At 46.3% G+C, this 25,861-nt stretch overlaps 10 protein-coding genes across 10 annotated transcripts; 6 read left to right on the top strand and 4 right to left on the bottom strand.

Annotated features, from left to right (window-relative positions):
* Positions 1-285: 285 nt before the first annotated feature.
* Positions 286-2,142, bottom strand: T069G_08068 (ABC1 family domain-containing protein; the record flags this gene model as incomplete). The annotated part of the gene is made up of 3 exons (XM_056175278.1): positions 286-1,318; positions 1,376-1,428; positions 1,474-2,142. The coding sequence occupies 3 exons, from the start codon at positions 2,140-2,142 to the stop codon at positions 286-288; spliced, it is 1,755 nt and encodes a 584-aa protein (XP_056026227.1).
* A 2,970-nt stretch (positions 2,143-5,112) lies between these two features.
* T069G_08067 (glycosyl hydrolases family 18 domain-containing protein) lies at positions 5,113-6,399 on the top strand (the record flags this gene model as incomplete). Its single annotated transcript, XM_056175277.1, has 2 exons — positions 5,113-6,228; positions 6,310-6,399. 2 exons carry the CDS (start codon positions 5,113-5,115, stop codon positions 6,397-6,399), a joined length of 1,206 nt encoding a protein of 401 aa, XP_056026226.1.
* A 2,338-nt stretch (positions 6,400-8,737) lies between these two features.
* On the top strand, positions 8,738-9,956 carry T069G_08066 (fungal specific transcription factor domain-containing protein; the record flags this gene model as incomplete). Its single annotated transcript, XM_056175276.1, has 4 exons — positions 8,738-8,750; positions 8,809-9,229; positions 9,280-9,571; positions 9,630-9,956. 4 exons carry the CDS (start codon positions 8,738-8,740, stop codon positions 9,954-9,956), a joined length of 1,053 nt encoding a protein of 350 aa, XP_056026225.1.
* A 486-nt stretch (positions 9,957-10,442) lies between these two features.
* On the bottom strand, positions 10,443-12,289 carry T069G_08065 (oxidoreductase family, NAD-binding rossmann fold domain-containing protein; the record flags this gene model as incomplete). Its single annotated transcript, XM_056175275.1, has 9 exons — positions 10,443-10,712; positions 10,779-10,855; positions 10,915-11,089; positions 11,148-11,352; positions 11,404-11,587; positions 11,654-11,807; positions 11,902-11,986; positions 12,045-12,145; positions 12,236-12,289. The coding sequence occupies 9 exons, from the start codon at positions 12,287-12,289 to the stop codon at positions 10,443-10,445; spliced, it is 1,305 nt and encodes a 434-aa protein (XP_056026224.1).
* Positions 12,290-13,510: 1,221 nt separating this feature from the next.
* Positions 13,511-15,183, top strand: T069G_08064 (major facilitator superfamily domain-containing protein; the record flags this gene model as incomplete). The annotated part of the gene is made up of 5 exons (XM_056175274.1): positions 13,511-13,550; positions 13,605-13,786; positions 13,858-14,692; positions 14,749-14,900; positions 14,989-15,183. 5 exons carry the CDS (start codon positions 13,511-13,513, stop codon positions 15,181-15,183), a joined length of 1,404 nt encoding a protein of 467 aa, XP_056026223.1.
* Positions 15,184-15,333: 150 nt separating this feature from the next.
* T069G_08063 (ankyrin repeats (3 copies) domain-containing protein) lies at positions 15,334-17,167 on the bottom strand (the record flags this gene model as incomplete). Its single annotated transcript, XM_056175273.1, has 6 exons — positions 15,334-15,384; positions 15,464-15,522; positions 15,570-15,677; positions 15,752-16,159; positions 16,236-16,464; positions 16,529-17,167. 6 exons carry the CDS (start codon positions 17,165-17,167, stop codon positions 15,334-15,336), a joined length of 1,494 nt encoding a protein of 497 aa, XP_056026222.1.
* A 729-nt stretch (positions 17,168-17,896) lies between these two features.
* Positions 17,897-19,606, top strand: T069G_08062 (FAD binding domain-containing protein; the record flags this gene model as incomplete). The annotated part of the gene is made up of 2 exons (XM_056175272.1): positions 17,897-18,637; positions 18,683-19,606. 2 exons carry the CDS (start codon positions 17,897-17,899, stop codon positions 19,604-19,606), a joined length of 1,665 nt encoding a protein of 554 aa, XP_056026221.1.
* Positions 19,607-20,783: 1,177 nt separating this feature from the next.
* Positions 20,784-21,671, top strand: T069G_08061 (uncharacterized protein; the record flags this gene model as incomplete). The annotated part of the gene is made up of 4 exons (XM_056175271.1): positions 20,784-20,862; positions 20,920-20,966; positions 21,015-21,052; positions 21,113-21,671. 4 exons carry the CDS (start codon positions 20,784-20,786, stop codon positions 21,669-21,671), a joined length of 723 nt encoding a protein of 240 aa, XP_056026220.1.
* A 312-nt stretch (positions 21,672-21,983) lies between these two features.
* Positions 21,984-22,541, bottom strand: T069G_08060 (uncharacterized protein; the record flags this gene model as incomplete). The annotated part of the gene is made up of 1 exon (XM_056175270.1): positions 21,984-22,541. The coding sequence occupies one exon, from the start codon at positions 22,539-22,541 to the stop codon at positions 21,984-21,986; it is 558 nt and encodes a 185-aa protein (XP_056026219.1).
* A 1,174-nt stretch (positions 22,542-23,715) lies between these two features.
* On the top strand, positions 23,716-25,805 carry T069G_08059 (uncharacterized protein; the record flags this gene model as incomplete). The annotated part of the gene is made up of 2 exons (XM_056175269.1): positions 23,716-24,169; positions 24,220-25,805. The coding sequence occupies 2 exons, from the start codon at positions 23,716-23,718 to the stop codon at positions 25,803-25,805; spliced, it is 2,040 nt and encodes a 679-aa protein (XP_056026218.1).
* Between the last annotated feature and the right edge of the window lie 56 nt (positions 25,806-25,861).

Raw genomic sequence — 25,861 nt, 5'->3', positions numbered from 1 at the left:
CTAGTGCGCAGCTGAGCTCATGCATCTTGTTACTAAGATTGGAATGGAATCCGAATAACAATGTGAACGGAAAAAGAGATGCGGAAAAAGAAATCCGGAAAAGGGGCTCGGCAGAAATCAAAAACTGATGCCTGGAGAGGTGATGATAAGACAGGAGATATTGTGGATAGTTTACATGTATGTAACCTCAGAATGACAAAATAAGGGGGAGGCAAATTATGGACAGCCATGCCATGAAAGAAATGTCCAGTATGGTGTAGGAGTCGATGATACTCCCTGACGCCTTCATTCCGCTTCTTTGTCCACTTCCCAGAGACCAGACATGGAGTCTTTCATCTCCTGCGCCATCCTCTCCTCTGCTTCCTTGAGTTCGTTCTCGAAACCTTTGCCCCAGCCCATGTACTGCTTCCACCTGCTGAAGTAGAACACGGCATCGAGAACAAACATCGCCCATCGCGAGCTCATTGCTTGTGCAAACGTCACTTCGCTATCGTCCCGCAAATTCAGCATTGCTGAGCGACCGATCATGCCGAGTCTATTAACGGGAGAATCGTAGAAACGATTGCTACCTTGAACGAGAGCCAGATTCCGCTCCAGGAATATCAGCTCACGAGGGTATAAGCCTTCTTCGCCAAAGAATGCTGATGCTTCGCTGATAGCTCTTTGTGATTTCTCTTCAGGTGTCTCATCGATCGGCTCTGGCTTCTTTTCGCGAGACATGAATGTATCAGCCCAAGCGTCGGCTGTCTTCATGCCCCAGGCGGCCGACACTTCTTCTAGTCCTTTCTGGTCGCCTGTGAGAAGAGACTTCCAGAAGCGAGCGTATTGGCGCCGCAACTTGTCAGACAACGACACATAAAGGCCGTGGTCTATGAGCACGATCTGCGGTTTGCCGGACGGAACACGTCGAACAAACATGTTGCCTGGGTGAGGATCACAATGGACAAAGCCCCATTTGAACATTTGTGAAGAGAAGAGATCAATGACGGTAGTCATAATATCGGCCTCCTTAAGGCCCATTCCAGCAGAAGTCTCACCAGAAGGATTGTGTGCACCAGTGATAATATCTCTATCCCAGAGTTTGGCGCCATGGATCCATTCAGACGTCAAGACGCGTTTTGATGTAAGTTCTGTGTAGACTTGGGGGATGTATACTCTCTTATTCAGGTCAGGATCTGACTTTACAAGCTCAGCGATCCGCATCGAATTAGCTGCCTCGTTCTCAAAGTCCGTCTCCTTCATGATGTTATTCATGATATAGTCGCCGATGCCTTGGATATGGATATCCGTCGTCCTCCCTATCAAGTCACAAAGAACCCTATTGCCATCGTTAGCAGCCATCAAACAGACTGTATAAAAAAGGAGTGTATCATACTTGAATGTCCAGAGATCCCACGATGCCTGCTGCGCCAAGTTTCTCCTCTGCACCTTGATCGCAACTTCTCGCCCATCTTTCAGTCTCGCATAGTGAACCTGCGCTATTGAAGCCGAAGCTCTAGGCTCTTTCTCTACACCATCGCCAAACACATCGCTTACACTGGCACCAAACTCTTCTTTGATGACAGCCTGGACATCACTCCAAGATTCTTGTGAAGCATCGTCAAACATGTTTTTGAATTCGCGCTGATACGCTTCTGGCAGAGCGGCTCCTTGCACTGCAATCGCTTGTCCAATCTTGAGAAAGATGCCGCCGTTCGTCTTGATCATGTTACAAACTCGCGCGGCGTTTCGATCGTGGAGCTCGTCAATGGGCACACGACCTCCCTTGGGATTCTTGCCTGAGTGCATCTTGTAGTCGACTCCGACTTGCGCAATTGTCGCATATGCTCGCAGGCTACGTGTCAGTATTCCTCCCATGTAATACCTGTCTGCAACAAGGACACCGCCAGTCGTGACACCAGCGGTGGCTCCCAGAGCAATCAACAGCTTCCAATACCACCGAAGCTTCTTTTTCTGTGGTTCTGTGATGGTGCTCTGTGGTCGAACATGGCGAATGGGGGATATGAGATATGATGGTACTATGTATTTTGAGAAGACGGTAGGGTGGAAGAGGAGCGGTTGTACTCTTGACGATATTCTAGCTTGCCGTATTAAGGGAGAGGAGGAAGAAGCAACAGCCTTCAAAAGAAGACGTGAAGCCATTGGATAAGTAAAAATTTCCCCAGCTACAAATGAATAGGTACTTGAACTAACATGGAGCAAAGCTATGAGTGATGATAGGCTACAAGACCTTGAGCAATAGAAGAAGAAGCAAAAGCCGGATGGTCGATAGAAGCATCATTTCTCCCATCCATCCCTACAGAAATATCTGCCGCCCTTCTTACAACACCCTGCAGTCCAAGACTCAGCTTCTTCGATCCTGAAATGCAAGGCGGGAGAAGGCTGACGAATAGACCCGCGACTCACATGCATATAGTAATACCGATTGGCCAATCGGGACATCGGAGTCGATGGCTCCCCGGACCTTTTGGTTAAAGCCTGGTCGCCTTCAAGAGCGCGAGACTCTTTAAGAAGTGCGTGGAAATCTTGGCAAATCTGGATTGAGTCACCCGATGCGTGTGACTGGCCAAATTTATTTTGACTCATTAAATCGAGGCAATGCATCCTTCTTGCCCATTCGCATCCTCCTACTAAGGACGCCAACGCACATCTATTAGGCAGCACAAGGAATTGTGTAGAATCCATCAAATGTCTCTCAATTCTGCGGCTAATCCGATCCGGAAAGACATGGAGCTTGTGCATCTTATTCTCTTGTTTCGATCTTACTTGTGGCCCGTGTCCACTGAGATCCTGCCGTAATACATAAGCCAACATCTGAGTAAGTCCCACGAGCTCTGGCATATAAAAGAGATGCGCGCCTGCTCGACATAACCTAGAATTAAATCCCGACGTCGGAACTACTTACATGAACAATTTCAGTCTTCCTCTCCTTACAAGTCGCATCAAACACCTTTGCTGATTTTATTCGTTGTTAGAATGCGACTGTAAGATGGACACCAACATCACTGAAAGACCTTACGACCTCAGGTAATTAACGGACATTGTCTTCACACTGCCAGACATGAAATAGGGCTGCAAATTGTGCGTCCTATGTCCCTTTCTACGACAATATATTCCAGGTGAACATGGTATAAGCGTTGATATGACCTGCGAGGGCATTTTCGTTGCCAGATGTACCAATAATCGGTCGCCGGGGGTACTGACAACGACGTTGGCGCAGCCAGTACCACCGTCAACGAGCTACTTATTCCCGCAGTGTTCAGTACATGTAGTATTTACTTCTTGACAGCAAGCAGGTATCGGCATGAATCTCTGAATTAGCCACTCTTTTGCTATCAGAAAGCCCCCAAAGCTGTTCATGGCATGCATGGTGGGCAACAGGGTATGATAGCAAGGGCGGCGTTGGGGGTCATTTGATGGTTTGGTGACGGTGGGGGTATTTGGGGGCATACGTGTAAGTTGGCTCGGCGTGTTAAATCTATTTGGAAGTCTCTGGCATTCATTCTTCAGCAGTTTTAGAAGAGGCGTCCTTGACTTGGGCCACAGTTTCATCTTCGTCAGGGCTCCAATACCGGAGACCATATTACAATGCTCAGATGTCTCTCGAAGCAGAATAACTCCTCGACGGCATTTTTAGAGAATCCCATCTAATATCTAAATAAGAAATAATTCTGTGGATCAAGCATTACAATCAGCCTGATGACCAGGGTCAAAATACCGGCCTTCCTCGTTGTTCACTGGTCTGCCACATGTCAGCAATGCATCTGGCCATAGCCTTGCAGCTTGTATCAGAATCCAGCTATCTTACGATATGTTGCTATAATTTGAGATGGTATGTGAACTGAGCGCTCCGGAGGGCTTATGCTGATGGACCCTGTCACCAGGTCTGACATGCCAGCAAAGTTTGACAAATTTATTGCGCTGAAGAAGAGTATTCGATCATCGCTGGCGCCGATGAATAGACAAATGTGAGTCTGCTCTGATAAACGCGCGGCATACTGACTGGGACAGCACGCACATGTGCCCCATCACACCTACTTACATGTCTTGCATCTCACCCTCCAACTTGATCTGCAGGACATCAGGCACACATTAAGTACTCATAGCAGTTCGTCTGGTGACTCTACTGCAGGATGCATGAACTCTTCAACGAGAATCTCGCTGGTTAGGTGGAGTCAAGCGCCGTGCTAGTGCAGGAACGTTGTATCCTGTGATAAGGGACGCCTCGAGCCGCAGTTGCGGAGACCAATTCCTGTGCAGCTCATGATTACTGAGGCCAGTGTTACAGGCTTATCCTCTTCAGGTGCAGCAGATGACTTTTATAAGATCAGTGCCGCCCGTGAGGCGGCTACTCGGAGTGAAGATGCCGTGACACGTACAGACCTGCCTAAATAAGACGTTATGAAGACACTAACAAATTACCACGCTCATGGTATTGTAGTATTACTATTTGAAGCTGCCAAACCAGGAAACTACAATTCGATCAACTTAAACATGCGCTCTTATAGCCTGCAGGTGCGCTTTTAGTTCAGGTACCAGAAGCTCGGCGCAATCCACCTCCACATATCTGATACACACTCCCACTCCATAACTCCGGAACTCGTTACAGCGGCTACCTGTCAGATCTCTTACCTTCCTACTTCTATACTTTGTCACGAGTAGTAGTTACTATACGTACATGTTTCTATAAAAGAGAACTGGAAACAGAGTGGGCCTGTTTGATCCCATCTCAGGCGCCCGCGGCTACTGTATACCACCGATTTGTTTGTTGGCTCCCCCATGTAACGTCTCCTCTTCACGGCCTACGTGAAACATATTGTAGATGATCAGTATCTACATTCCTTACACGGTAGGAATGAGTATCTGTATTTGGCATCTCGACTCCGAGTGTCCACCGTTTGGACGGAGCAACATGCTGTAACATCAGAGTCCGTCGTGTGATCCACTGTAGGCTTGCTGGAAGTAGTATATCTACGTCGACTTCCTCGAGTTGAAGCGCTCTCTTGTTCAATGCAAGTCAGTCCACAGGCCTAGTGCCCTATTCATTCCTTTATCTGCTGGTAGCTATTATTCATTGTATATATTACATTCGTCATCATTTAAACCGTCAAAATGCTTTCCAGCTCTCTTCTTGTTAGCCTTGGTCTTGCGACCTTGGCAGCTGCCGCTCCCTCACGCACCGTCAAGGCTCGTCAGGCTTCTGGTGCCCAGAATGTTGTCTACTGGGGAGCTACCAACAACGAAGTCGACGACCTGTCTCATTACTGCACGTCCGACGCAGGAATCGACATTGTCATCTTGTCCTTCCTGGATATCTATGGCGCGACTGGCAACATCCCCTCCGGTAACATGGGCAACTCATGCTTCGTTGGCACAACCGGAGTCCCTCAGCAATGCGACCAACTTGCTTCTGCAATTACAACTTGCCAGTCTGCTGGGAAAAAGGTCATCCTGTCTCTCGGTGGTGCCGCCAGCTCGTATTCTCTATCATCCCAGTCACAGGCTGTGGCCATCGGTCAATACCTATGGAGCGCATATGGCAACTCTGGCAACACCACTGTCCAGCGCCCCTTTGGCAGCGTCTTTGTCAACGGCTTTGACTTTGACATTGAGTTGAACGCCGGAAGCCAGTACTACCAATACATGATCTCAACGCTGCGCTCCAGCTTTGCCAGCGACCCCAAGAACACCTACTACATCACTGGAGCTCCTCAGTGCCCCATCCCTGAGCCCAACATGGGCGAAATTATCAGCAGCTCTCAATTTGACTATCTTTGGGTCCAGTTCTACAACAACAACCCGACTTGTTCTCTTGGTCTCCCCGGCGATGCCCCTTTCAACTTTGATGACTGGGTGTCATTCATTTCCACCACCCCCTCCAAGAACGCAAAGCTCTTCATCGGTGCTCCTGCTTCTACCTTGGGTGCCAATGGTAACGCTGGAGGTGCCAAGTACTACGCGACACCCGACCAGCTGGCTAGCATCGTCGCCAGCACCAAGTCCAACCCTGCTTTCGGAGGCATCATGCTATGGGATGCCGGATACTCCGATTCCAACGTCATCAACGGATGCAACTTCGCTCAAAATGCCAAGAGCATTCTTACTACCGGCTCCCCATGCGGAGGATCTGGCTCCGCTCCTCCTCCTAGCAGCACCACCAAAGTTCCTCCTCCTGCTAGCTCTACTCCATCAAACCCTTCAGGTGGCACCGTTGGCCAGTTTGACCAGGTGAGTTTCATTTAACATTTAAAAAATACTTTGAGGTTGTCAATCATCACCCGAATGTGAAAGCTAACAGTTATATAATAGTGTGGTGGCATTGGATACACTGGCCCTACACAATGTGTGGCCCCTTACAAGTGCGTCGAGGAGAGTGAGTGGTGGTCTTCTTGCCAGTAAAATGGACAAGAGAGACTTGAGATTCGTGTAGGAAAGAGCATTGAGAAGAACATTGAAGCACATATAATTCTGTGTATATATGAATAGTGACCTTGGAATCCATGACTTGATATGGATGGTTAATCCATGTAAATTAGAACCCAATTGTACAGAACGCACATTTTGTTTCGTACCATACCACGCAGATGCTACAGTATCATCAAAATTTCACTAAAACACATGCAGGTTCAATATCTGAAAAAATTGACAAACTCCAAAAAGAAAATTGGAAAAAAACGCCAAAAAAGAACCGCTTCGAATCTCAATCGCGTTGTTATAGGAAAAGCCCAATGCGGGGGTCGAACCCGCAACCTTGAGATTGCATTCAGAATGTGTAACTCTTAAGAGTCTCACGCTCTACCGATTGAGCTAACCGGGCAAGTTAACCAATCATGGAACACCGATTGAGCCCTCGGCGGCTGTTGAAAGTCACCGATCTATTTTACGTTATGAGGGCTTTTACAGACGTTTCTTCCTTAGGGGCAATGTTATCATGGAATATTACTTGCAAAACACACCTCGAATCCGGTATAAAGTTGGTATTTTGTGATATTCTGTCGACCAGGAGGCGCTCAACTATCCAATTGTGTTTGCAGTGCCGGCGACTGGGGTTTGCATATCGCGTTACTCGAAGTGAGCTTACGTGTAGAACCTCAGGGTATATAGACTTACTCACCCTACAAGCTACAAGGCTTCACAAAAGTACAAAAGCTAGCAAATATCTGAGATGAAACGTGGAGCATTCCTTTATTAGAATACAGGTTTTACAACTTCTTGTAGGTCGTTCAAAGACACGGATTACACCTATCTTCGGCAATAGTACCTAATCGATATAGGTAGTTTACCAAGTAACTCCAACCCATGAAGTGCTCTAGTATTCCATGAAGCCACTACTAATAGCTACAGTCATTCCTTTCGTACAACCCACCATTCGCTATCTATCAACAATCACATGAATTCCTAAACTTATTTTCTCTAATACATTGATAGATATCGCTGTGAATCAAATGTTTTTGTCTATAGTGGTAAACCTCGAAGTACCTAGGTACCTAATAGGTATAGTATTGAATTCTCTCGGCTCCTTTACCCAAGCTTCTACTTAAACGCCCAGTCTCAATATTTATGATCGATACTGTAAGCCTTAAAAAACTGCCTAGTGATAACCAAGATAACCAAATTAGGGAATTATTCCTCTGTCCTAGCTGATGTCGAGCTGACAATCACGTGCCGGCTATAACTCCAAGGTAATTGGACGGCATGTTAGTGTCGAGACAAACTTGGGAGCTGCAGCCCAATGGTCAAGGCGACAATGCAGAGGTCGTCAACACACAATCTGCCTCCGCTGCAACGCCAGAATGGTCGACTTCAGGCGTGCGATCCTTGTCGGATCCGCAAAGTCTCCTGCGACCACGCGCTGCCTGTGTGCGGGCGGTGTCTGAGAAAGAGCCGGCAGAGGGAGTGCAAGTACACCGCCAGCGAAGTGAGACCGAGGAGGCTCGCTAGGCGTACCTCACGAACTTCTCCGGAAGCGGTGCGAAGCACTGAAGCTGTACCATCTGCTTTGTCACCTTATACGCCTTCTCCAAGCCAAACCCGTGTTCCCAACTCCCTCTCTGCCTGTCAACAGCACATCCCTCCCGTCACAGATCCCGGGTCGGGATATCTCGGGTCACTCAGCCACTCCACCGTCTATGAAGAAGCTAAAAATCGATTATCTACACTTCACAGCTTTCAAATCTCCGCCCCTCTACTTAATGATGAAGCAAAGAAAACAAACTACATAAACTCATCGGTACTCCTTACTCCTTCAATACGAGACAAGTGGATCACTGTCCTCCGCAGCGTGCCCTGTCCATCCAGCTGTACTATTAGGCTTCTTACTACACCAAACAATAGTGGTGGCTGGGTCCGAGTTGCCGCTCACCGGATTATCAAGTCTTTGGACACCATATTCCGTCAATCCCTTGGTACGGACCGTACGGATGCACAATTAGAGGACATTGCTCAAATATTGACTGAGAACACCCTCAAACCCCTTTCCGAGGATAATTCCGATGCCAATAGCTGGATTGCTGGATTTACCAACCATCATTTGCGATGGGAATCAATCGGGCTGTTGTTTATCTTCAGAAAGAACGGTGTTCTGGAGCTTACTTCAGATGGTACTTATGAGGAAATCTCACTTGATGTCTCACGCACATGTTTAGAATTATGCATTGAACTATCACGCATCTTCTCTAGTGGGAGCAGTTTGCTTCTGTTTCTACTCTCGCGAAAGACTATTATGGAGTCAACGATCATGGGATACGCAAGTACGTCTCACTCTTGCCTATTCAGAATAACCTGCTCATTTTAACTGACCCATCTCAGGTTTATCAGCATGGAGACTGCATGCGGATACAGTGGCTCTCCTCACCTTCCTAGGAATACATACAGATCCACTGCAAGATTCATCGCAGCCCAACTTTTGTCAAGAGAATCGGAAGCAACTCGCAGCATTTATCTTCATGATGGATCAAACCTTTGTCATGTTCACGGGGCGGCCCCCTCTTATAAACTACAGGTTCATGTTTATGCCGCTGCCTTTAGACATTGATGACGGCGATTTCTTTGCTGACGAGGCCGTGGTCACTCGTTCGTTCAATGGCTTGGATGCAAATGGCTGGAATACACATGGCGGCATCTACTCTGTGAGTTTTATTCGTGCGCGTACGATTTGTGCCTTCATTCGGGCAGAACTTGTGGAAGTTGCACTCAACAAAGCCGCCAACATTTCAACGAGTACACTACTGTAAGTCGCATTCTCACCCAGTTTATTGGTCAATACTCACCTACATTTAGGGATATCAAGTCTCGTCAGATTAGTGCAATGAGACAAATCCCCTCATCACTAATATATAAACCTCGCGAGATTCTGGACCCCAAAATTCCCTCCTACCATATCTTGGCTCAGCTCCTTGTCCAATTAGATCACCTTCAGAACATCTTTATTCTCGAGAGGCTCCTACTTCGTCAGAACATGTTAGATGAGGGCGACTTGCTTGTTACTAGCTTCGAGATGGTATCTCTTACACTCACCTTTTGGTCTCATAAAGACCGCCTGCTCGAAGCGCGCAACGATTTTGAGTGGCTGGTAAGTCTACGTATGTGTGTTCTATTGACATGTATTCCTAACTCATGGGATCAAATAGTTAATCGCTTACGCTGCTCCCGGAGGTGGAATCATGTGCATGGAGCTTCTTGAGCCTACATTTACAGGAACCCACCCCAAGAATGACAAGATCACTCGAGCAAGCATTATACAACAGCTGAGCATGTTAGTGGCCTTCCTCAACTGGGTGCATCCTCCAGCTCCCAATGCAGACCTTTGTGCCAATTGCAAGGCAGTGATACAGCACGTCCTCGATCATACATTGAACACGACGATTGAGAGTACCTGGCCGCCGCCATCGTTGGATTCTTTGCCTCTAGACTTCAATTTTGAATTGCTTGACACGTTCAGCTGGGCACGTGGGTAGGCTGAGAGGCTTCTGCAGCATATTTAGTGATAGCTCCCTCCGAGGTCTCGCCTTATTGAGCACACTATTATCCAACTTCTGTCTATATGGCCTGAAAATCACCTAAAATAATGATCAGGGCCACTATAGCGATACAAAGCTCAGAATCTATAGCTGATGTACAAGAGGGGAGAATATTCTCCTACTTGAGTCGGGTCAGATTCCTATACCACGCCTTCTACATTCCAAGACCGACTGTCATACTCAACCTGGTATCGTCATCAGAAACGAGCCTTCATTACAGTACACTTCAATTTAGAATCATAAATGGCGACTTCACTAACAAATAAACGACGCGGTAGACTCATCTATTCTACCAGCGTTAATACAATAGCAGAACACTGCGCAATGATCTTAGAGTATCGTAGATTCTAAATCTAGAGTTCAAGAATTCCCATGTTCTCAACGAAAAAAGCTGGACTCTGCGTAGTAAATGCTCTACCAAATCTAAAACCCAACATCTTTACCCAGCATGCAATCTTCTTCAAACTGTGTAAAATTGATGACTCGCTCTTCTCGCCGAGCCTTTTCGGCTGCAAACACCAACAGGTGAGAGTCTAGGATTTCTCGAGGGGTAACTTTGAGCTCCTCTTGTCTGTTGTTCGCAACTGAAGCGACAAAAGCCTCCGCAATTCCTCTATCTCCTCCACCATGGTTTCCACCGTCTTGCCTTGGAGTATAATGTTTCTTTGTGCGGTCGGCGAAGTCAAAAACGTCCTATAGAATAGATTCAACATGTCAGTAATTAGCCTGGAGTGTCAAACTACGAAAGAGGATACGTACAAACGTGATCATATCGCCGATCAGCTCTCCTTTGGTTCCCTGGATACGGGTACCACGAAAGCATTCACTTTCTGTAACTTTGTCCATAATTTAGTACCCTCAATAAGGATAGATGGGAAGCAACTGATACACTTACAGGCTGACATTGTCATACTAGCAGTAACGCCACCTTCATATTCGATATTGACGACTTGATGATCAACTACATCATTGTCGCATTCATAAACACATCTTCCATATGCAGTCGATGTCAGAACTGCGGTGACATTCTCGATATCGGGTATTTCTGCGTCGACTATCTTCTGCGAATACTACAAACAATCAGCCTTTCAGTGCTCATAGCAATCAAGCCTTAGCCATGATACTCACTTGTTTTACTTCTCGTCCCAGAGTCTCCAAGTAAATCTTCTTGGCGCTCCAGGCACACTGAGACTCGTATGGGCAGTCAAGGCAGCTTATTGCGTCGCCTGCCTCAATCGGTTTCTTTGACTTTTTGAAATGCGACAGCGATCCAAAGGAATGAACCTTTAAAGGCTTTAAGCCAGAGAGATAAAATGAGAGAATATCGATATCGCTAACTCGTTAAATATGCTGAAGGTGAAGAGCGATGTTAGGGAGAACTTACTGGCAGCATTTTGCCATGAGAGCAAAAGTGGAATCTGCTTCTTTATGCCAATTGCCTCGAACATATGAATGAGCAAAGTGTCGGCTTCCTACTGGCTCAATATGTTGAATGTTGATAATCTCGCCAATTGCGCCAGAGTCAATAACTTCTTTAACAGCTTGATTATAAGGCGAATATCGAAGCACTTTAGATGTTTGTCAGAGTCAATACACTATCGATTACCGAAGAATATGTTCAAGAGGGGCCTTACCGTGACCAACACCAAATACTTTCGGAGTAGGTAGGCTAGTTATTTCTTGGAACATCTTGATACAGTCGGCAACATTTGTTGCCATGGGTTTCTCGCAGAGGATGTGGTATCCCTGCTTGGAATATTCCGCGACGGCTTCGAGATGAAGGTTATCCTAGATATATCATCGTTAACTTTTATCCCACGGCATACACCAACCCTCTTCAGCTCCCTCAAATGCGAAGCCAATCTTATAGACCATTACTTACTAATATAGCAATGATGACAGCGTCGGCGATTTTACCTCTTGCGAGTGGCGCTCTCCAATCGTCGAATTGTAGTTCTTCCGGTATACTTACGCAAAAGATTAGCGAATCAAAGAGTGGAAGACAAGATATAATAGTTGACATACTGATGGGGCTTAGAGAAAACCCGCCTCCGTTCCGGGCGCGGCTCAGCAACAGCAACCACCTGGGCGAGATTGGGATTGTCTCGTGCATACTTGGCGTACGCCTAAGAGACAGTTAACATTATACCAAGCCGTGAGGCAGTATGAAGCTAGTAGATGAAGCTTCTTAGGAGCACATCAATGCTTGCACTTACTCGGCCACGGTTGCCGGCACCAAGTACTAACAAAGTTACGGGAGAGACAGCCATTTTCTTGAAGCCGGTCCTTGCCTAATGATCAAGGCATTCACTCCTTATCAAATGAGGGGGAATATTACCATGTAAAAGTGGCGTAATGCTGTTATTATATCCATCTTTGACCAGTGTACTTTGTCTGAAGAGTGACAGACGGGTGGAGGGTGGAGACATCGTTGGTAGTGTTTCGGGCCGAGAAACTTCGGGCCGGATTTTGTGACTGAACGTCGGGCCGGACGTCGTCGTGACTGAATGCCGGGCCGAGCAATTCACTGGATCCAGGACCAGCAACATCATAATGGTTGGCATCAGGCCGAACATCAGGATTGAAAAGTAGATTCATGACTTAAAGGGACATCGCTATGCAACGTAACACGATTTGAGAAACAACAGATGGCTATAGATTGCAAGGCGCCATAGAGTAGGTGGTCAGTCCAATGAGATTACTGCTCTCAATTAAGCCCACAGCCCATTCAATATATCACCAGACTTTGACGGTCATTTATTTATACCATTACTGTATTCAATATACATATTCAACATACCTTTTTGGTAGAATGAATGTACTCGTTAATGTGTAAGGGACGTGCAAAAGGAGCTGACGACTCTTCTTAGTAGCTGTAGTTCCTGTGAGCAGCTGCTCTCGTGCCTTGGCCCACGCCATGAAAATTCATCGAAAATGGCAAAGTAGTTGATTGACAGGGTACCAAGAGTTCGGACTACTCACCCGTGAATGTGGATTAGTTGATAAGAAATCCGGGGTTGATGCCGAAGCTAATAAATGGCCCACCCTCATCTGGCATTTTGTGGAAGTGTAAGATTCCCTAGCCCCAACAATAGCTTAAAACCTGACTCGGGGAAGAGGATGTAACATTCCCCTAAAAAGACGCCTCAGAAATCTCGTCGAGGTGCTCCTGATCGAAGACTTTGTATTGCTTCTTTACGATTTCTCCACCATCCCGAGATTGTTTGGGCATGGCAAGGACTCTGTCAGTCTGCCGTTGTCCAAGCTGAGACCAATTTCCTAGGAGATCCAGCTGGAGATGGAATGCCAGCGCTGAATTAGGGAACTAGGAAAAGTATAAATGTTCTCGGAGCCCGACTCAAATTTTCTCTGCAACTCTTCTCATACCTGAACAACCTTTCTACGCATCTCAGTATCATCTACCTACTCCCAATATTGCCTGTGAACGAGCCAGAGTCATAACAACTTCAAAAATACAATCGGAATTTGCCATGATAAACTTGGCAGAACTCAAGATTGGACGACTCCGGTGTTCGTATACCCTTTAATACTTGTTATCAGGTCAACACTAACGTCCCAGTATAGACAATTCACCATGGACACAAGTCTGCCTCGTCGGCTTTGTAGCCTTCTCCTCTGTGGGCATGCATAGTGCGGTCAACGGCCTCGGTGGTGGTGGTTTGGGTGACGTCCGGCTCAGCGATATTGCCAACAGCGTTCTATATGCTTGCTTCTTTATTTCTGGTTTCTTCAGCGGCAGTGTCAATGTATGCTATAACCACACCGGCAATATCCTTTATCATTGATCCCATACGTGTATATTCTGACGCAATCATAGAATATCCTTGGTCCTCGTTTCACAATGGCCCTTGGCACCTCTGGATACGCCCTTTATCTCGGTGCCCTATGGAACTACCACATCCATGGTACTCGCTGGTTTGTCATCTTTGCTGGTGCTTTCCTCGGTATCACAGCATCCTTATTCTGGTCTGCTCAAGGATCCATTATGATGTCCTACCCCTTGGAAAAGGACAAGGGGCGGTCTTTCACAGCCTTTTGGGTCATCTTCCAGCTAGGAGCCTTGATTGGTTCTGTTATAGCCCTTCGGATTGAGTTCCACAGTACTCTTCCTTCCATCTCAACGGGAGTTTATACTACATTCATGATCATTATGCTCACTGCATTGTTGACTAGCTGGTTAGTTCTGCCGCCTCATTTAGTCGTCCGTGGAGACGGCACAATAGTTCAACCTCAAAAGTCACTCGGGCCCAAGCAAGAGATGCACGAATTTTTACAACTCTTCAAAGATTGGCGGATGGTAGCACTATTTCCGATGTTTTTTGCGTCCAACTACTTCTATTCCTACCAAGGAGCCTTGACTGCGTTCCTCTTCAATGGACGCACCCGTGCATTGGTGTCTCTCCTAACCGGTCTTGGTTCAATGATTGGTTCGCTGATGATAGGTTATCTAACTGATGTCCTGCCTTTCACACGTCGCAATCGTGCTCTTACAGGGTGTTTCATTATCTTCATTTCAACTTGCGTTATTTGGGGATCTGGCATCGGTTTCCAAGTTCAGTTCACGCGATCTGACACTAAGGTTCTTCATCATCCAATCCCTTGGGATTGGACTACTGGTGTATCTGTTGGGCCGATCCTTCTTCTCTTCGCCTGTCAGTTACCATTCTTACCAAAAGATGCGGTAGAAGGAGCTAATTATTTCCTTTAGATTATATCGTTGATGCCTCATTTCAGGGCCTTGCGTACTATACCATGTCTTCCATGAGTAATGAACCATTTAAGTTGGCTCGGATGGCAGGGTATTATAAAGGTATACAGTCAGCAGGCGCTGCCGTATCTTTTGGGATGGATGCCGTCAAGGTACGTATTTACATACATGCACTGTAGCTCTCCATAGGGCGTGAATTCCAGAGATACGGTACTCCAAGATGCTGATATCATTATTTAGACTCCATTTATTGGAGAGATTCTCATCTCATCTTTACTTATTATCTTGTCGCTGCCTCTTGCTGCATATGTTATTTGGAGTATTCGGGACACAAACTATGACATCGAGAATATTCAATATGCTGAGGATGCTAAATCACAAGTTTATGAGATGGCTCAGCCGGTTCACCTAGAAGCAACAAGCGCAAAGGATTAAATTTTGGCACAATGAAACCACATATATAGTCAAATGCGAAATTGGCAATTTCCTGTACTCCTACCTGGCAATATTTAACTATTTACCAAGAGATGTGTACATTTCTCATCATATTCTAGTATAAAAAAAACAGATCGCGTATTTTTGATATTAGTTGTTTCCTGTTAGGTTCCGGAAAGGAGAGAACAAAGTTTCGACCAGCTAGTAGCGAGATATTAGTATCATCTACTCAAGCGAGCATTCGAGCAATAGCTAGACAAAAATAATATGGAGGTCTCACCCATTTATCCAACTTTGAGTCGTTTTCCTTATAGTCCTTGAACGCATCATCAAGTTTATCTGGGGTGCGTGAGTAAACATACCAAGGTAAATCGTAGGAACCATACCTGAAGTAACTAATGTCGTTCGAGCAATATCTGAATTCTGCCTTAGAGATGCCAGAAATCTTGCAGCAGACTTTGCAGTCCCTATCTGACCAATCATGAATTTTACGGCTGCCAATTTTGTCAATATTAATGACTCCAAATGAGAGAAAGGAAAAGAAAGCCATAGAAACAATTAGACGTACTCTGGGGAGGGTAACCACTGTCCTGTATCTTCTTTTCACACTCGAGAATAACCCTTTCAAGCTCAGTTTTATCTTCGCGTTCGGGCATACCGTCAGTCATGATAATGACAATAAGTGGCCTGTCAAGGTTCCCTGCATCCAGCTTGCTATATACTAGCGGCTGGAGAATCTTGGACCGCAAATTTGTACCAATCGGAGTATCGCCACCGGGTTGCCAGTCCATATCTTTCAAGACATTTCCCAGCCTTTCAAGAGTCAAATTATCAGAGTTTTCAACGTTTCGGTTAATAAATCGTAGAGTAACCCCTTCATCTAGCGGGAGGACCATAGTGGTGATCTTGGCGATACGCTGGACCAATTCCTTTTGGCTCTCCCAGCGGCCGTCACGTTTCATTGAGGTGCTGTCATCTATTGGGATTGATAGCGAGTTAGATGGGAAATAATGACACTTATGAGTAACGTTGTTGTGTTCCGAGTGACTTACCACAATAGATAACTAGCTTGTGCAAAGATAACTTGATTGTTTCTGACAGATTCTGGCTGCGCAACTTGTTGGCAGGATCATGCTCCAGGTTCACAAGTTTCTCGGCCATGTCTTGCACAAACTCATCATTTCCTTGGAAGAATCGCTTCAGCGGACCGTGAGTTTCCATCCATTCGTTGACTCTTTCAACAAATTCCGCCTTGGTCAAGTCTTGGTTTTGGGTCATTTGCTTTCATTTAGGTTATTAAATTGCTTTCATGCGGTGCCTCTCGACCGTCTCTGGCTGCACTTACCTCATCAATTGATTCATTGAGTTCGGGATTCAACCCAAATATTTCCGTAACCAACCCGTTGGTGGCCTTATTCGCCCAAGCAACGATGTACAGGAGGAAGCTAGTGACATCAGCAGCGAGCACTGCGGCCTTTAGCTTTTCGTCTGGTAAAAGGGAACGAGTAACAAGTCGATCTTTTGCAGCGTCGGCTATCTGTTTCACTGTGAAGCTACCAGAGTTCTTGATGTTTTTATCTTCAGCAGCTCCAGCCTGTACCAGCAACCTAATTGATTCGTAGTCTTTTTTCTCAATTGCAAACATTAATGGCGTGTTAAAATTTGCTCTTTCGCAAGTTCTGTTAATAGAATTCAAGGGTGTCTTCTTAAGAAGCAGCTGGATGATCCGCGCACGCTCCTTCTTACCCTTCCAGGCGGCTAGAAGGAGGGGAGTTTCATCATCTTTAGTGAGGGCGTCCGCTCTGGCACCCTTCTTAAGTAGCTGTTCAACTTCTTCTGGGAATCCTTCAATCGCTGCTATTGACAACACTGTCAGACCTGAGTCAGGACTTCGTTCATCCAGAATGTTTGGGTTCTTCGCGATGTAAGCGTCGAGAGTTGACCCAACAAGAAGGCCCTTTTGGGCATCTTCATAGATCGACATGGTTGCTTAGCAAAACGACCTTGGAAGATCGTATTGTGTAGCTAGCTATTTACATATATTGCTAATTTCACTTCCTGCTAGTATACTTATAATCGAAATAGTTGGGTACTCTAAATTCAACTTGAGAAAGGTCTCAGCCTACACTCAGTCGCGTCCGGACCGTCGGCGTGAGCTACTACACCAAAGAGGCCGTATCGGGTAGCATTGCAGCTCACTAATATGCCGTCTGCATGCCCAACTAGGCTTCCAGTTCGACTCGGTAACTTGGTGGGGAAGATATCTGACCAAACAAAGCTGAATATTCCTTACCGAAGGCGCTGAAAGGCGGCTGAAAGATATATTGTGGCTGGCTGATGCGTGCGAAAATCTGCAGGGTCGCCCTGGCGTTGTATTATTGCTTGAGTGACCCAGAACCCGCCACCAATATAATGCTGGCGCTAGTATTCGCTATTGCAAATAGTCCAATTACCGTCTTGGAGAGACAAATGAAGATAAATCTGATCCATCATACTGCACTATTTTTCGTGTTGATGCAGTATCCCCGCTTGCGTGCCGCAGCCTGAATTATATGATGCTCGCGGGGACCGGAGTCGCGAGGTGAGGCTCTTAAAATGGTTATCGTCGGAGTATAAAGACAAAACTGTTTTCCAAGGCGAACGAACAGTCTTTGATGATGATACCACGCCACGCTTGCTCAGTAATGGGGTGCGAGTTAAAATTGATTTGAAGATGCGGGCTTCCCTGTATATGCTCCGGTCGGCAACCCGGCAGCTCTTCAAATCTTCAAACATTCCAGTTCTTGAACCGGGGCAACCAGAATACGATCGCGCCATTGCGACTTCAAATCGCCTATTTCGCTTCTCGAGACCAGATTGCGTGGTCCAACCTGAGACGATTGCACATGTTCAGGCTATTGTAAAAGAAGCAGCTTCCAAGAAAGTCAATCTCACTATCAAATGCAATGGTCATTCTTATGCAGGCCATTCTACTGCCTTCAAAGGTGTCTCGCTGGATCTTAGAAGGATGAACAAGGTCAATCTTGATATAAAGTCAAAGACTGTCACCATGGATGCTGGTTGCCAGTGGGGTCATGTTTACCAGACGCTCGTCAATGGCGGGCATGAAGGTTATATCATCAACGGTGGACGCTGCCCTACTGTTGGTGTAAGCGGATTCATTCTTGGAGGTGGTCTTGGGCCTTTCACGCGAAGCTTTGGAATGGGATGCGATACGTTGACGGAAGCAACTGTTGTAACAGCAACAGGAGATGTGGTTACTGTGAAGAACACTGATGACCCGAAGTCTAAGGAAGGCGAGCTCTTCTGGGCCCTCCAAGGAGGAGGAGGCGGCAATTTTGGGGTCTTGGTCCAGATGAAGCTCAAAGTCCAAGAACTGGAGAATGCTTATGGAACTGTGGTCGCGGGCAGGTATCAGTGGTTTCCTAAACCCAACAAGGAGAAAACTGACAACGTACCTTGCGACGACGGACTTTCCGACGGCGGACTTTCTAATGAGGCTATCTCTACGATGAACGACTTCTATACCACCAATTGGCCTAAGAACATTACCATCGACAGCACCTGGATCTGTGACCTTAGTCAAAAATCCGACGGCATCCGATTTATCGTTGCTTATGATGGCAGTCAAAACAGCTACGAGAAAACCATCGACAAGCACATTAAAAATGATGAATTAAAGACTCAACTTAAGCGAAGAGTACTACCTGAGCCGTCCACACGCTTCCTCTACGAGACCTTAGTGAACCAATGGCTAGAGGAGACCGAAAAAGCTTATCCGACCAACAAGACATACGAGCTCTTTAGCTCTTTTTGTTTCAATGAAAGATCAAAGATTGAAGATATCACTGCGACAATTCGAAGTCTGATGAAAAAGTTTCGAAGTCAGTTTCGGGGGGAACAGGTCAACTTCCTTGTTACTTGGATTCATTCCGGCGGCAAGGCAACAGAAAGGAAGCCAACTGACTCGGCGTTTTTCTGGCGTGAAGCTGCTTACCATGCTTACGTCACGGTAGAATGGACAGATAAGTGGATGGAAAGGGACATGAGGTCCTTTCACGCAGAAGTCAAGAAGGCTCTAAGGCCGCTCTCTCTTAAAGGCGAGGCTGCTTTTATAAATTTCCCTGACGGCGACTTTCCGAGACAAATGTACGAGAGGGCTTATTTCGGCGACAACGCCGATAAACTTCGTCGAGTCAAAGAAACGTGGGATAAGACCGGGTTCTTCAAATATGACCAGGGAGTTCGGCTGCCCAACGCTGCGACAGAGGACTTGAATAAGCCAGATATAGAAGACAAGACCGACTTACTCGCATCCAACCTGTGGGACTCCTTCAAATACACCGCAAACAAAGAATGGGAGTCTTATAAAACTACCAATCTCAAGAGAGATCTCGAAATGTTGGAGGAGGATGGATTTTAGGAGTATACGACAGAAAGTTCAAAGCATGACCATTTAATAAATACAAATGGACCTCCATTCTGCACATACTGTAATAGGCCGCTTTGTCGCATGGAATTCCGGAAGGTAAGTCGATCAATATTCGCAGGCACGTGGAAGTAAGAAGGGATGTGCTCGAGTGTTAACAAAGCTGGATATGAATTAGCTTATACTGTACAAACGGTGTCTCTTGCTCTTACTCACATCTCTAGAATGATTCCACCCTCTGCACCAATCAATATAACTGTATCCGCGGGCAGTATTACAAATCCATACATTTTCCATACCAATCCCTCGGTGTGCATTCACCCTTGTCATACACATTGACCCAGGAATTTCGCCAATACACTTTTTGACCTTTTCCTTCTACATAAGTTGGAGCTTTTCTGGCGTTGGAGAAGTCTATAGATTCAGGAAGAGGTTGTATCTCAAACGACTATTATTGACACTAATGTTAGAACTGCAATCAATTTTAGGGCAATACACCTACCTTTAGACTCTTTGGATTGGGTGGTTGATCTTGATTCATGGTTTCTTGTAATTGTCCTCTAATTTGAGGTATTTTCTTGCATGCGTGCAGGCGTATTGGATTCTGGAAGTTGTAACAGATAGGCTATTTCCTAAGCATCATGTGATGTAAGAATGGACATCAACATTTTAGCCATTGCGGGTTGACGATTAAGCTTAATAGGCAACTCGTCATTAAAGATGCCTTAAAGCGGTCGCTAATAAGCTTGTAATGGTAGCGGACTCGAGCTTTCACTTTTCAGTGTTGCAGGATCAATCTACGCCATACATAGACCAAGTAAAAAATAAAGCAGTTTAGCGAAAATGCAATAGAACGCCCATAATTCAGATTTCAATCATGTCCAGTAACATAATGGAGATGGCAATGATCGGTTCTGGTAGCAACTCCTACCTGGATCCATGTGCTTGCTTGGACGTATTTAGTTAGGAGAATGGGGGTTCATAATACATTGATGGGTCTGCTAGGCCTAATCGATTGAAGGATTCGTGGCTATGCATTCAAGGGTTCCAATGTTTGTTATCTATCCATTTGTTCTCTTGTTCTCGTCTACTCAAGCCTCACTTTTTTGCGCTGTCGCGAAACTGTTGTTCCATTTCCTGCATAAATCAAGGGTGCGTAGTGACTAGCAATATGTCATCCGGCACTTACACACTGTTGGACATCCCTACCAAAGCACCACGCGTTTGCTGGTCGATGAACATCTGGAGGAGTATGTCGGACATATGAAGTTTGGGCTACAGGTCATGAGTTCTAAAGCAATAGGCAGCGAGATTACTTTTTAACTACAAGGGCCTCGACTACAAGACAGAATGGGTAAGCCAAAGACATGTTGGCTGTCATCATTAAGCCTAACATTGACAGATTGAATATCCCGACATCGGGCCGCGACTCAACCATCAGTAAGTGAATATTGGATGGCACGAACAAAGCATCATTATTGATGATTTGGCAATTTTCAGTGTTCCTCCGAATGAAAACGGACCCAAATTTACACTCCCAGCCATGCAAATGCCCGACGGATCCTACGTCATGGACTCATACAAAATCGCCGATATAATTGAAGAGAAGCATCCAGAGCCAAAGGTAGCTTTGAACACGCCAGTACAGGCTCGGTTCAGGAAAAGTATGATTGGGTTTATGAATGAGTTAGGCCCAATTTACGTCCCTGGAGTAGCGCAGAAGATTCTCGGAGAGCAAAGCCTCGAATTCTTCCTCAATACACGCCAGGAGGACGTAGGCATGCCGCTGTACGAGTATGGGGAGAAGCAATCCCCTGGCGCCTTTGAAAGAGCCGAGCCGTTTGCGCGGGAGATAACGGCGCTGCTCAACGAGACTTCCGGGCCTTATTTTTTGGGTGATACTATCAGCTACACTGATTTCATGTGGGCTGCTATTTTGCTCTTCTTTAAGTGTCTCGGCACTGAGGAGTATGAGGAAGTATTAAAGAGGACTAGCCACGCTGCGGCGCATACCAGGTTTCTAGATGCGCTGAGTCCATGGACAGAGCGGAATGATTAGGAGCCTATTGGTGCGAGGCCACCTGAAGCGTTTAGCTGGGTTGAGATGGGTAAATAAAGAAGATGTACGTATCAGAATAAATAGATCAATGTTTTTATCGGCATATGGCGATAGACTATAAATACATAAGATTCACTTAATGATCCTGGAAGAACTCTCTGTAAGAGACGGCTGGGTGCAATGAACGCCGTAGGGGCTTTATAAACAAAGTCGAAGATACACGAAAGTCATAATGATATCAGTAATGGTCTTATTTAAGACGTGATGGAGCGCCAATAACTTCTGAAGTAAACTCGAGGTGTTACGAGATCATCACTCAAGCACGTCTCCCTCGCTACCCTCGGTCCCGTCCCTGGGTCCTATAGATAAAATATCATGCCAGATCTGTATCCAGCCATCTTCCTCTTTTCTCCACCAATAATGTACTTTAATTAGTCGCTGTTCAGCGATTTCTTTTCCTACCTCAACATCCCACAAATCGACTCTCATACCCACCCATCCCTCAGCTTCTGCCTTTTGCTTGAGCTCGTTTGCTGTCGCAAACCCAGCGGGTGCAACTTGTTCATCGGTCCCAAACTCAAACTCATCTTCTCGCATAGGCCGAATGGTGTAATAGCCCTTTTTCGACTGGTTGTTTGTTGCGTCGGTATTTGATGACGAAGTGTTAGTGCCCTTGTCTGCAGTTTCGTGAAGATACCGCACAATAGTCTCTCTATTGCGCGCTGCAAATGATGGCTGTGGCCGGCACACCTGGTGGCAGACAGAAGAAAAGAAGTTGCCTTTTTGGTCTATATCTTTGGTATGCCGATAGGCGTGATAGAGCTCTTTGAGGTGGTTGGTTAACTCCAATGATGGTGTTTCTAGAGCCATTTGATCTGCTCTTGAATAGTTAACTAGAATATTAAATACAAGGTCTTGTTGCAGCTGATGAGACCAGTGAGTACCGTGGTTGATTAGTGCAAGTCTAATCCTTACATACTTTTGTCCACCATAACCATCTTTTACCTTGAACCAGCTGCGGCTAGAGGACTCATGAGTCACATCATCTCTGATGACTACAGCGGCTACCAGAATGACTTCAATAACATTAGTAAGAAATCTCCGCTGCTATATCTGGAAATGTGTCCTTTTGCGGGGTATGCAAGCTGTTGCTTTTATTACAAGCCCAGTTCTGAAGTGGCTAAAGCTGTCACCATCAGCATAAGGCTTCGCTTTGGTTGTCTAATCCCATAAGATGTCCCAATTACGAGTCAATCCCCCCTTAAGAGGCTAGACACCAACAAAACCTGAGCCCTACATGTACAAAATAATAAAGTGTGCGCATAACCTTGACAGTCACCCTTTACTAACAGCTCTACGCGCATAAAGGCTTTATATGAAAAGATGCTGCTACGCGACCGGGGCACGAATTCTTCTCGAGTCTCCGTTGTACAAGGGCAAAGTAGCAGCTCTGTACGTGTTAAAGCAAACATGGCCTTCTTAATGGAGCTACCGATACTACCAGCATGATAAGGTCTCCCCCAATGTGTGGTACTTTCTTACACACCCTTAATTCTGGTGTTTTTGCCTAAATTCATTGAGAAATCATTTTGCATGGGATTCTCAAGGAATTTAGACTGGCTTATCCCTCACTACAACAAGCCCCAACGATGGCCTCCCCACCACTCTCTCTAACGCACAAAAGATGACTTCACAGCGTTCCTTTTCAACGACCTCCGGAGCAGTCTCCCCAGCCGAATTGGTGAATAGAGGCGCCGGATTGCCGGCCCTGCGGCGCTGGCCAAGTGGAACCATTGCTGAAGATAGCCGGGGTTGAGCACCATGATCTGGAATGGGATCCATGAGCCGTAGTGGCTCCACCAACCGGGCAAGCCTGGGCTATTACTTTTCAACGGGGCGGCCTCCAAATTTCCTTTGAGAAGCTAAGATGTAACGCAGCAGACAAAGTAGCCGCGCTCCCTGTCTACGTGTAGAGTTGTTTCCTTTCAATCTCCCGGAAGCCATTGCTTCGCGATGCATAAATCACGAGACAATCAACAGAGCGATGAATACCTCCTATAAACAAGCTGTGCCATCCGAGAGCCTTGAGCGCAAAGTGACGTCGGAGATTGAAGAAAAGCAGGAGGACAATGAACGCGACTCGCAGGCCGCCGCCAGGTCAAAAAGTATTCTTAAAAGTACAAGCAAGCATGGCGAGGATAAGGCCGTGATAATCCAACCCTTTTTCTCAAGCCGTATCTTGGAATGGGCTGTTCATCTCCTCGCAGTCAGTATAAGTATTGTTGGTATTTGCTGGCTTCGCTTTCTTCACGTATATTGGACAGATGAGTCGACGTGGACAACTTCTTGGGCCTGGGCATTCTGTGGCCTAGATGGCATCCTCAAGGCTCTTCAGTTCATCACCAACGTCCATATGTTGCTCATGATAACCTCTATCGCAAACATAACAATAAATTTCGCTCGGCCCCGGCTAGTTGACCATAGGGGCGTCGCATTTAGTCCGTTAATGAGCAGCTCTAAAATAGATGGCGCAGCTGACATCTTATAGACAACTTCTGGTACACCGTCAAGTTCATAACAAAAGACTCAGCATCCATCAGTCTGAGCATCTTCATTCTCTGTTCAGCCACCCTCTGCCAGCTCGCCGGCCTCGCGTCCATCGGCGTGATTCAGCCCAATCTTGGCTGGTGGCATGTGCCAGACCCGTACGGTGGCCAGTCATTGCCAATTTATATCCAGTCTAAAAAGAACGAGACATTCCCTTTAACGCTAAACTCTACAACCATACCCACGTCTGCAGCTGGGTGGGAATGGGACTTGAACTCGTGTTTGACGGCCGCTCCTCAGACGTCAGCTCTCGCATGCCCTGGATACGGATTTGAAGCTCTGAGAGCTTGGACGCGGTCAAATTTCCAGAATCATACGGCACTAAATCTAACTATAGTAGAGAGTGTCACCGGAGCCCAGAGGATTCTCGCGGCAGAGTCGCTTGGAAATGGGACCGCCATCGCGGCGACGCAGTCGAATTGGGTTGTCCGTCTTTACGCCCTCTTCATAAGATACATACAACTGCACCACCTGGGCGTGGTGAATTCCATTAGCAACCCTATGTACACATCAGCGGACTCGATATATGCCCCCGTCGTACAAGTACAATGCCATACTGTTGATAGAGCCAATGCCAACCACTCAGGCGTCAGTTTCCTCACAAACAGACTAACTAACTACACAGAGGACGGCGCCATATGGTATGATTCAAGAATATCGTGGACAATACCTCATCAGACTTGGAACTTCAGCAATAGCCATAACGGTTTGGTCAGTTTTAATTGGGTTGATCTTTCATCAGAGAACGCTCTTGAAAGAGGAGACGATGGGCAAACAACGAAACTCGACTCGACATGGCATCCATCCATCGGTGCCGTGGCCACGATACCTGGCATGCTTGGAGACCAACCCACCTCTTATATCGTTCCATGCATTGTGGATGCTCGATGGGCTGCGTCTTCGGCTTGGTACGAGCCCACCATGAGCGAAACGGTCATTAGCAACTTGTCTAATCCCAGCGTTCTCACTCATTCTACAGTTGCGCTCAACTTGGACGGTTCCGTCCCTGCCACAACAAAACCACGTCAACAATGGGGCATTGGAGATTCTATTAACATAAGCCCTAATTGGGCGGAGCTGCTGAATGCTCCGGGGCATCTTGCCTTTACGATGACATCCAGCGATGGAGGTTTCGTGACAGACTCGGCCGACATTATGGAGGGGGCAGCCGACAAAGTGGCTACTATTCTGAGCCTTGCAATTGCTGACGGTCTATCGCGTATTACTGATTGGAGCGATAGTCTGATCATCTTGGATACAAATAGCGATAACATCACTTACACGTATTTGGATGCTCCTTCTGACAAAATTGACTACGCAAATCGGACTTCCTTTGACTCAGAACAAAATACATTCCTCCGGCTACGAGTCCAACGCTATGGCTGGGCATACGGCTGGTCTACACTCACAATATTATCCGTTATTGTTTTATTAATACATATTTCCATGGTCGTATGGTATGCTGGCTACCAGATTCGAAGGAGGGGAGACAGTGTCCAATTCGTTGCGGGAAAGAAATATATCTAATACAATGACTTCGTTATGTACTGTAAAATATTCTATCATTATGAGCAATCGGTCAC

This window comes from Trichoderma breve, chromosome 5, assembly GCF_028502605.1.
Source record: "Trichoderma breve strain T069 chromosome 5, whole genome shotgun sequence".
NCBI classification, from domain to species: Eukaryota; Fungi; Ascomycota; class Sordariomycetes; order Hypocreales; family Hypocreaceae; genus Trichoderma; species Trichoderma breve.
This window is presented reverse-complemented; position numbering and strand designations above follow the sequence as displayed.